At 66.1% G+C, this 10,000-nt stretch overlaps 1 protein-coding gene across 1 annotated transcript; it reads right to left on the reverse strand.

Annotated features, from left to right (window-relative positions):
• Positions 1 to 6: 6 nt before the first annotated feature.
• On the reverse strand, positions 7 to 8,512 carry NCAPH2 (non-SMC condensin II complex subunit H2). Its single transcript, XM_086611163.1, has 21 exons — positions 8,405 to 8,512; positions 8,119 to 8,220; positions 7,691 to 7,746; positions 6,257 to 6,335; positions 5,479 to 5,553; positions 5,230 to 5,309; positions 4,667 to 4,806; positions 4,422 to 4,450; positions 4,013 to 4,033; positions 3,788 to 3,934; positions 3,598 to 3,654; positions 3,319 to 3,385; positions 2,910 to 3,017; positions 2,167 to 2,220; positions 1,459 to 1,529; positions 1,191 to 1,269; positions 974 to 1,039; positions 710 to 762; positions 457 to 558; positions 225 to 374; positions 7 to 144 (listed from the first exon to the last, which is right to left on the reverse strand). Exons 1-21 carry the CDS (start codon positions 8,510 to 8,512, stop codon positions 7 to 9), a joined length of 1,782 nt encoding a protein of 593 aa, XP_086467289.1.
• Between the last annotated feature and the right edge of the window lie 1,488 nt (positions 8,513 to 10,000).

Here is a 10,000-nt window from a genome sequence, read left to right on the forward strand (position 1 = left end):
GCCCGCTCAGGGGCAGGCGGAGGGGGGCTGGAAGGTGCGGAAGCGCTCGTGCGCCTGCCGGTGGGTGAGGAGCCGCAGCCGCAGGGTGTCCAGCGCCCGCTCCAGCCCCGGCTCCTGCGCCAGCTCCACCACGCAGTCATTGGCCTGGGGAGAAGGAAGGAGGGAGGTGGGCAGGCTGGGGGTGCCCAGCGGAGCCTGAGGGTGCCCCCCGCCCCGGCACTCACCAGCTGGAGCGAGGCCAGCATGTAGCGGCACACCTCGGCGGGGGGCTGCCCCGCCACCAGGCTGGCGAAGGAGCGCCACTCGCCCAGTGCCCCACAGCTGCCCGCCAGCGTGGCCCCGTAGCTGTGGATGTCGAAGGGGGCTTGTTCCTCCTGTGGGCAGAGCGGGCTCAGCGCGGGCAGGGGGCTGCCAGCCTCCTGCCCACCCCAGCCCCCAGCCCCTGCGAGTCCCTGCCTGTTCCTGCAGCAGCGGCCCCATCCGCTCCTCCCAGCGGCGGATGTGCTGGGTCAGCTCCGTCTCCTTGGCATACTTCTGGGAGTTGGCGATGAACAGCTCCTGCGGGGAGAGAGGGCACCATCCCCCACCGTCATGCCCACCCTGTGTCGGAGCCCCTCGCTGCCCCCCGGGCACCCCAACCCTCCTGCCATGTCCCCCCACCCTCACACCCACCCCGTGCCAGAGCCCCTCACTGCCCCTGGGCACCTACCACGTTCCTGCGCACCAGCTCCTCGTAGCCCAGCGAGCCCGGGTCACAGGGGCCTGCGGGGGGAGAACGTCACCAGCCACACTGCACTGCCACCCCCTCCGCTGAGCGGGCACAGGGGGCAGTCCCGAGGATGGACAGGGCAGGGGCGCTGGGGATGGGGTATGGCAGCAGCCCCCCCGCTCACTGCACTTCCCGGCTGTGGCACAGAGGCCGAGGGGCTTGTGCCAAGGGGAGCGTGCTTGCCCACCCCCCGCCAGCGCTCACCCAGGGCTGCAGTGTCCAGCTCCTCCGGGCCCTCGGGCTGGACGTCCTCGTGGTCCATGAAGTCGTCTGCCAGGAGGGGAGACCCCCTCAGTGACCCCCCCGGGGCCCACCAGCACCCCCCGGGCCTGGCCCCGTCTCGACAGGGACTGTGCGGCTGCAGGATGGCACAGGACCTCCCAGCTGGGGGGGACAGGGAGGATCCGGGGTGCCCAAGTACCTGCTCCTTCGTGGCAGTCAGCTCCGCGTTCCTCCTCCAGCGCATCCAGCTCCTCCTCGCCCGGTGGCAGCAGCGGCCCCTGGCAGAGAACAGCCCTGAGCCCTCCACCCGCCACCCTGGCGCCCCGTGAGGGGCTCAGCCCACTGGTGCCCAGTGGGGGCATGCAGGAGGGGTGCGGGCACCAGACTGGGTGACCCCCAGCAAGGGCAGGCAGAGGTCCCGGCCAGCCCAGCTCCCCCCAGCCCTCCCCATGGCCGTGCCCGCTCACCGCCCGGCTCTGCCACTTCCTCTGCGCCGCCACCCGCTCCTTCAGCTGCTTCCAGTACAGCACCTCCAGATCTGCGCAGAAACGGGGTGCCAAGCCTGGGGAGCGCTCCTCTGCTCCCCCGGGGCAGGGAAGGGGGGGGCTCCGGCCCTCCAGCCCTCACCCCACAGTGAAGCCCCCCCCCCCCCCGGGCACACCCAGGCTGCTGGGGTGCCTTCCCAGGCTCCCCTCGCACGGGTTTGGGGCTGCAGGCTGGCACGACGCCCGCCCTTCCCTGTGCGTCCCACCACCGCCACGGACACCAGCCCTTGGCCCCCTGGTGCCGGAGGGGAAGTTTAGCTCGGCCGAATTCCAGGTCTGCCTTAGGAAGGAGAACAGCTGCAGGACCCAGACGCATCCCAATTCCTAAACTGGGACGTGCTCACACAGCAGGGCTCTTCTGGTGCTACCCGCACCCTCTGCGTGAGCTCCCTGGCACGGCCTTGCCACAGGGAGCCCCTTCCCAGCCGGCCATTTGCCGCGGTCGCAGCCCCCCAGCACGGCGCCGGCTGCCTTCCGGCCCACGGCCCACCCGGGGGAGCCGTACGGCATCGGGCATGGCAGCGGCACGGTGCCGGGGGCAGCACCTTTGCCGGCACTGGGGGACAGCCAGAGCCGCGGGCTGGGAGCGATGTGGCACCTCTCCGACACGTCCCACCGCGTCCTGCTCACCCGCGAACGTCGGCCCTTTCCTCCTGCTTTTCCTGCTGTCAGCAACGTCGTTGTCTGGGGGAACCGGAGAGGACTGGAGTTGGGAACCGAACCCTGAACGCTCCCGGCAGTGCCTCCAGTGCCGGCACCACCGACCCCTTCCGCTCCCGTCGTCCCGGCAAGGCGGCTGTTGCCCCCAGAGCCACCCCGAGGGCGTCCTGGCGGTGCCCGGGGTCTCACGCAGCCCGCTCCAGGAGCAGTGCAGCCCCACCTCTGGAGATGGAGCGCAGGGCACAGCGGAGCGGGCCCGCCTCGGCAGCGCCGGAGCGGGGGGCTCCCACTTGGACCCCTGGCACTACCACCCCCCCGCCGTCACATTTCTGCCGTCACTCGACGCCCCGTAGAGGTGGCGAGCTCTGGCCAGCCGTTCCTGCCGTGGAAAAGGTGCCCCTCTCTCCCCAGAGCCAGGGTTAAGGCCAAGGGACAAGCCCAGCAAGGAGATCCTGGGCCAACGGAGGCGACTCGCATCCCGCTCGGTGAAAAAACGGATGGAGTCACCCGGGGAGCTCCAGCAAGACCGAGACCAGAGCAGAGACACTGGCTGCTGTGAGACCAGAGCCGTGGCGGAACGGCGCCGGGCAGGACCGGAGCGCCCACCATGGAGGGGTTTGGGCATGGCGCTTCCTGGCAGAGAAGGGTCCCACCATGAGCCCGGCCGGCTGGCGGCAGGATTCCGCAGGGAACACCACGGCCACGGTACTCACAGGCTGCAGAGAACCATTTCATGAAGTCCTGGAGCTTCCTCGGTCCCTTCCTCTTCCGCTTGCCGCCAACCACGTCGTCCAGGCCGTGCGGCACCAGGAAGGGCCTCCCTGGAGGCAGGCAGAGGTCAGCAGTGCGAGGCCAGGGCTGCCAGGCGCAAGTGGCACTGGGTGCCAGGGGGAGAGTCCTGTGCCACTGCCCTAAGGAACAGCCCAACCACCCCCAAGGGCCTGGGACGGGGCAGGCTGCCCCTCTCCCACGTCCCTGTGCCCACCACACAGGCTGGGAAAGACCCCGCCGTGGCCCTGGTGTCGCTGAAGGATAAGCAGCTGGGAAACTGAGCCTTACTGCCCCTGCGCAGCCAGGCCTGGCACATTCTGGGCAAACCGAAACCAGCTCCACCTCAACTACCTTTCTTAAACGGCTTGTCCTCAGAGTCGCCGAAGGGGTCGAGGCTTTGCCACGGATCCAGCATCTCCTGGAAGAGGAGCGAGCACAGATGAAACCAGCAAAGCTCCGGGCCACTCTGCTCTCGGCTGAGGTCCCTGTGGCACCCCAAGGTGGGCACATGGGAGCCACCCGGCCCAGCGGGTCACCCCACCATCAGCACCAGCATGGCATGGAGCACAGCAGGGAGGGCAGGGATATCCCACACGGACTCAGAGACTCCCTGGCTCTGGGACCCCCTACCTTGATGTGGGCTTTGGGGTCCTCGGCCGGCGCTCGCTGCCGCAGCACGTACCCCTTCTCCCGGGGCGCACCCTGGCAGACACAGAACGAGCCGGTAAGTTTCCGGCAGCACCAGGCAGCGCAGCGGGGGTCAGCGGGGCTCCGGGGAAGAAGCGAGGCACAGCCCCCACGCGCCCCTTCCCGCGCCCACCCTCTGCGCCTCGATGTGCTCGTTAGCACCCGGAGCCATTTCCACATCGTCCCCCGGGACCGCGGGCAGGTCATCCCCGCTGCCGCTGGCATCGTCTGGTCCTGCGGCACCTGGCAGGGAACGAAACGTCAAACCCTGTCCGGGCCTCTGGGATCTGCTGCCTCCACCCCGCTTGCCGAAGCTCCCTGGGGAGTGGCCCTTGTCACGGCCAAGGGACCAGCCGACGCCGCAGAGCGGACCGGGCCGCTGACACAACCGAGGGCAGGAGTGTCCGGCACAGCGGCGGCCGCCTGCACACACCCCCCGGCCCAGCCCGGCGCGGCCGGACGCACAGGCAGAAGGACAGACGGCCGGATCTCCCCGCAGCCCGTCGGCCGCGCGCATCTCACCTCCGTCTTCAGAGAAGCTCAGCGCCTGGACGGGGGCCCGGCGGAGCAGGCAGGACGGCGTTCCCGACGAGGGCGTTCCTGCCGGGGCAAGCGAGGCGAGAGGTCACCGGCCGCCCTGGCAGGCTGGGCTTGCCCCGTCCCTGCCCACAGCAGCCCCAGCCGCCGGCGCTGCCGCAGAGTGGGCTCGGCACTGCCCGTTCCCACCGGCCCCGGCGAGGCTGCTGGCCGCGGGCAGCCTGCCCCACACAGCCAGGGAGCGGGCAGGGGGCGGCTGCTGGCACCAGCGCCTTGCCCTTGCCCAGCACCTGCTCCGCTCCGGCCCCACTGTTCTGGCAGATGGTTTTGGTGAAGGCTGGCAGCAGGGAAAGTGGCAGTGGCGTCCCCCCGCCCCAGGGAGTGGGCTCTCCGGAGGCAGGCTGGCAGCGAAGCGCCCCAGGGTGCCTCCCGGCCAGCAGCTCTGCGGCGATCCGCGCCCCGAGCCCCCCCGTACCTGCCGCTCTGCCTGGGCTCCCTCCGCACAGGCAGGTGGGGGAGAGGCCCGCCAGCTCCAGCAGGAAGGCTCCGGTGGCGTGAGGGGTGCACGTGTTCATCCGGAAATCCTTCCGGCTGGCGAGGATCTCCCCTTTCCGGCTGAGGGGAAGGGAAAACCCATCAGGGAACCCCGGGAGACCAGGCTCTACCCTGTCCCGCTGGGAGCCCGGGGAGGGGGAGCCCCGCTGGGGTGGCCCCAGAGTCCCCCCACTGCGGGGGGAGCCAGCCCCAGCCCTCCCACTGGCCGACCAGTGCTCAGTCCAGCAGAGTCCTGCGGGATTTCCCAGCACAGCCCCGGCTTATCCCTCCCAGCGAGGATCCCTCCTGCCCTGCCCTCACCAGAGGAGCTTCCCAGGACTCGCCCGCTGCAGGGTTATCCTGCCTGGCACCCAGTTTGAACTGGGAAGGCGCGACTTCCTCGGCTAAGGCACGGAGAAAGCCCGGCCCTGCTGCAGCAGCGGGGGCAGGGTGGGGGGAACACCGGCTGAACCCACTGAGGGGCATGGCAAGGGGGGCTCTCACCTGAACAGAGGGTTGTCTCTCTTCTCCATCTCTTCCGGAGGGACCAAAGACATCGGAGTCAAGGGAACGATGTTCACGGCCTGCAGAAGCAAGGACAGAGCTCGGGGAAGGCGCCCAGCGCGGCCCGAGTGGCACCGCTCCTGCAGAGCCTGGCTGGGACGGCAGCTGGCCCCAGGCGCCCGCGGGATTCATCCAGGGAAGCCCTGGCACGGGGACGGACAGAAAAGGAGGAGAAACGGCTTCTCTTACGTTGGGCTGATGGTCCTTCTTCATGTCCACGTTCGCCTGGCTGCTGTCCCTGATGTCGTCCAGGGAGAGGAACTGCTGAGAGAGCCCCACCAGTGGCCACCACGGCTCGGCCTGCCGTGCCACACTGCCACCACCACGCACGGACCCTAACCGGAGCTGGCGGGTGGACACGGGGCACAAACGGGACAAACCCAGATGCAGGGACAGCGGAGCTCCAGCTTTTGAGCCGCTGCAGCGGGACAGGAGCGGGGCTGGGGCGTGCAGCACCGCGAGGGCAGCGCCCAACGGGCGGGAGGAAAGCGAGGAAGGAAGGACAGTGCCCGCTCCCACGGAAAGGGCCCAGCCCTGGCAGCTGCCGCACCCCCGGGGGACGGAGACCCGAGAGACAGCCCGAGTTAAGGACCAGGAGAAGGGAGGCTGAGCCCTGGGGAGGATGGAGGGAGGCCCCCCCCGCGGCACGGGGGCTAGCTATGTGCCAGGAGGGCTGCGAGGTGGCAAGCTGCGTCCCTCAGAGGCCAGCACAGCCATGTCGTGGCAAAAAGCTCACGGAGTGATCCTGCTGTGCCAAGGAGCCGGAGGGGGACATGGGGATAAACACCCCCTGCTAGGGAAGAGCAGGAGAGTGTGCGCGGGAGACGGCAGCCATGGCACTGGTGGAAAGGGGGGAGTGCTGGGGGCACCCCTGAGCCCGCAGCCCCCTTGTACCCTCGCAGCCCAGCAGCTGAAACTAGCTCTGCTCACGCGTGCCAGCTGCTGAGCGCTCCGCTGCCCCACTAACCTCCTCCTCCTCCTCGGCCTCGAAGTTTGCGTCGGCGTCCTTGCCATCCTCCCCCACGGAGCTGGGCTGCTTTTCCCGCCTGGAAAGGGAGCAAAACACGCTGTCAGGGGCCGCCCGGGGCTGGGGGCGAAGTGGCGGCAGGTCCCTCCGCCCCCACGGCGGCGGCTCCGAGCAGGAGCATCCCGCGGTGCTCCGGGCAGCACGGAGAGGTGGTGGCACGACCACCGCGGCGCCAGACAGCTGCGCCTTTGGCACGCTCCGCAGACAAGAGCGACCCAACGCGCTCCTGGGGCTCCTCCGCTCCTGCCCAGGGAGGCGGCGGGGGGCTGCAATGGAATCGGGGTGGCGGGAAGAGAGGATCCAGCCTGCCTGACGAATCCCATCCGCAGCACGATTCCCACCTGGAAGCTCTGTTACACACAGGAGGGAACTTTCCACTTCCATCCCACAGCACGGAAGAAATCGCCGGAGACTTTCAGAAACTTGGGCAGCAGCGGGCAGCCGGGGCACCGCAGCGGGGAGCCCCGCTTTCACCAAATCCCAACCTGCTTTGCCACGCGGGACAAATCCTGCCAGGAGTTACTCTGCTGGATGCTGGGCGTCGCCCTCTCCTTACGCCACAGCGAAGCGCTCCGGCAAAAGGCAAACCCCAGGATGGTGCCACTGGAAGGCACGTGGGCACGAGCACCGCCCCAGGCCCCCCAGGCTGGAGCATGTCCCACCAGGGGCCTTTCCTGCAGCCACAAAAACTCTTCTGCTTCAAAGGAGTTTTTCCGGGGCTGGAGGCTGACACTGGAGTGGGTCTGTGTGGGGTTTTGAGGCACCGAGTGCCGTGGGGCAGAGCAGCCAGTAGAATCATGGAATCATGGAATGGTTTGGGTTGGAAGGGACCTCAAAGATCATGTAGTTCCAACCCCCCTGCCATGGGCAGGGACACCCTCCACTACACCAGGTTGCCCAAAGCCCCATCCAACCTGGCCTTGAACACTTCCAGGGATGGGGCAGCCACAGCTTCTCTGGGCAACCTGCTCCAGTGCCTCACCACCCTCAGAGGGAAGAATTTCTTCCTTAGATCTCCTGGAAATCTCCCCTTTTTCAGTTTAAAGCCATTGCCCCTTGTCCTGTCACTCCACGCCCTTGTCCAAAGCCCCTCTCCAGCTTTCCTGTAGCCCCTTTAGGTACTGGAAGGTCTCCCCGGAGCCTTCTCTCCTCCAGGCTGAGGAGAAGTGGAAGCAAGGCGCAGAGCGGCAGCACGGAGCTCTCTGCCGGCAGGGGCACAGCTCGGCCCCAAAAGGGACGTGCGGCTCCCGGGCAGGAGGCACCAAACCACGGCAGGAGAGAGCGGGGAAGGGCTCGGGCTCCCCGCCACACAGAGGGCACGGGCAGCAAGGCAGAGACCCCCCTGAGCTGCCTCCCGGGGTGGGATCTACTCACTTTTTATTGGAAATGAAGTCGAGCATCTGGTAGACCAGCGAGTAGAGATACTCCACCTGCAAAACAGCAACCAGGCTCCTGGGGAAGGAGGAAGCAGGTCCCAGAAAAGCTACTCCGGCCGATGTTGGGATGAACCACCACCCTCCTCTTATCTGCAGGCAGCTCGAGTTTGATTCCCTGATAATCTCATCATTTTCCCACTGTTTACGCCAATCTGGGGCCGGATCTGGGGAAGGAGGGGGGTTTGTCAACCCCAACGTGTATAAAGGGGCTGAAGTTAGGAATTAGGAATTTGTATCCTCTCGTATCTGTTAGTCGTTATTACAAAATCCCAGACAGCCCCTGTGGAGCTCAGCCTCGGGACCACCAGCTGCGCGATGGCCGAACGGGCAGGGCGCCGGGGCCAGGGCCGCCGCCAGCTTCCTCACCTTCCTGCTGTAGATGCAGGCGGAGCCCTGGATCAACAGGGCGGCCTCGGCGAAGTTCATGGTGGTTTTGCCGTTGTCGAAGGAGATACGGATTTGGTCCAGCTGCCAAACACGCAGAAGAAGGAAAATGAAACACTGATTCACACACCGGAGCTGAGGGCAGCACAGGGAGAGGGAAGAGCCGTGTGCCGGCAGCGCCGCGGGGGCACGGACAGAGCCCCTGGCACAGGCAGGGCCGCAGGGTGCCCCCCCACCCTGCCTGACCCAGCGCAGGGTCCCCCCTCACCTCCTCCAGGTACTCCCCAAGCTGGGCAGCCACATCCACCTCCCAGTTCTTGGTGAGGTCGCGGATGGGCTGCAGGAGGTGCAGGAAGCGCGACTCCACCTCCTCCATGGTGGCAGCGCCGGGTGCAGGAGCTCCCGGCCCGCTCCGTGCCAACCCCGGGGTGTTGGATCGGCGTAAACCCCCTGTTTCTCGGCAGACGATCCGGGGGTGACGTTTGAGGGTGGCAGGTCACCTGGAGCTGAGTGCAGCGATGCCTTATGATGGCCAGCTAGCGCAGGAGCCTGGAGTCAGCTGGATTGCAACAGAAATAGAAGTTTTGGGTAAACATGGAATCGTTTGGGCTGGAAAAGACCTTTAAGACCACCGAGTCCAACCGTGAACCCAGCACTGCCCAGTCCCCACTACGCCCTGTCCCTCAGCACCACATCTGCACGGCTTTTAAATCCCTCCAGGGATGGTGACTCAACCCCTTCCCTGGGCAGCCTGTTCCAACGCCTGACAACCCTTTTGGGGAAGAAATTTTTCCCAATATCCAATCTAAACCTGCCCTGGCACGGCTTGAGGCCATTTCCTCTTGTCCTGTCACTTGTTATGGGGAGAAGATGTGCCCCATGTTCCCCATGTACTAGTACAAGTTGGGGAACAGCAGAGGGCAAGGGACCTGGGGGTCCTGGTGGACAGCAGGATGGCCATGAGCCAGCAATGTGCCCTGGTGGCCAAGAAGGCCAGTGGCATCCTGGGGTGTGGTGAGTAGGTCGGGAGAGGTTCTCCTCCCCCTCCGCTCTGCCCTGGTGAGGCCACATCTGGAATATTGTGTCCAGTTCTGGGCCCCTCAGTTCAAGAAGGACAAGGAACTGCTGGAGAGAGTCCAGCGCAGGGCCACGACGATGATGAAGCGAGTGGAGCATCTCCCTTCTGAGGAAAGGCTGAGGGAGCTGTACTGGGCTATACTGGTCTCTTTAGCTTGGAGAAGAGGAGACTGAGGGGGGACCTCATTCATGTTTATAAATATGGAAAGGGTGACTGCCATGAGGATGGAGCCAGGCTCTTCTCAGTGGCATCCAATGACAGGACAAGGGGAAATGGATCTCAGCTGGAACATAGGAGGTTCCACTTAAACATGAGGAAGAACTTCTTCCCAGTAAGGGGAACAGAACACTGGAACAGGCTGCCCAGAGAGGTTGTGGAGTCTCCTTCTCTGGAGATGTTCCAAACCCGCCTGGACGCGTTCTTGTGTGATCTGATCTAGGTGGTCCTGCTCCGGCAGGGGGACTGGACTGGATGATCCTCTGGGGTCCCTTCCAGTCCCTGACATTCTGGGATTCTGGGATATAGCCCAGTACAGCCCAGTACAGCCCGGTACAGCCCCACATCAGATCTAGGTGGTCCTGCTTCAGCAGGGGGATTGGACTGGATGATCCTTTGAGGTCCCTTCCAGTCCCTGACATTCTGGGATATAGCCCAGTACAGCCCAGTACAGCCCCGTACAGTCCCACATCTGATCTAGGTGGTCCTGCTCTGGCAGGTGGACTGGACCGGATGATCCTTTGAGGTCTCTTCCAGTCCCTGACATTCTGGGATTCTGGGATATAGCCC

This window comes from Tauraco erythrolophus, chromosome 4, assembly GCF_009769465.1.
Source record: "Tauraco erythrolophus isolate bTauEry1 chromosome 4, bTauEry1.pri, whole genome shotgun sequence".
Lineage (NCBI taxonomy): Eukaryota > Metazoa > Chordata > Aves > Musophagiformes > Musophagidae > Tauraco > Tauraco erythrolophus.

Excerpts from the sequence above, each read along its gene's own strand:
- NCAPH2 (XM_086611163.1), bottom strand. The coding sequence starts at position 8,512 with ATGGAGGAGGTGGAGTCGCGCTTCCTGCACCTCCTGCAGCCCATCCGC. Across the intron at positions 4,451-4,666 it reads GAGCCCAGGCAGAGCGGCAG|CAGCCGCCCCCTGCCCGCTC; the intron begins GTACGGGGGGGC and ends CGCTGGTGCCAG. Across the intron at positions 1,040-1,190 it reads TGACTGCCACGAAGGAGCAG|ACGACTTCATGGACCACGAG; the intron begins GTACTTGGGCAC and ends CCCTCCTGGCAG.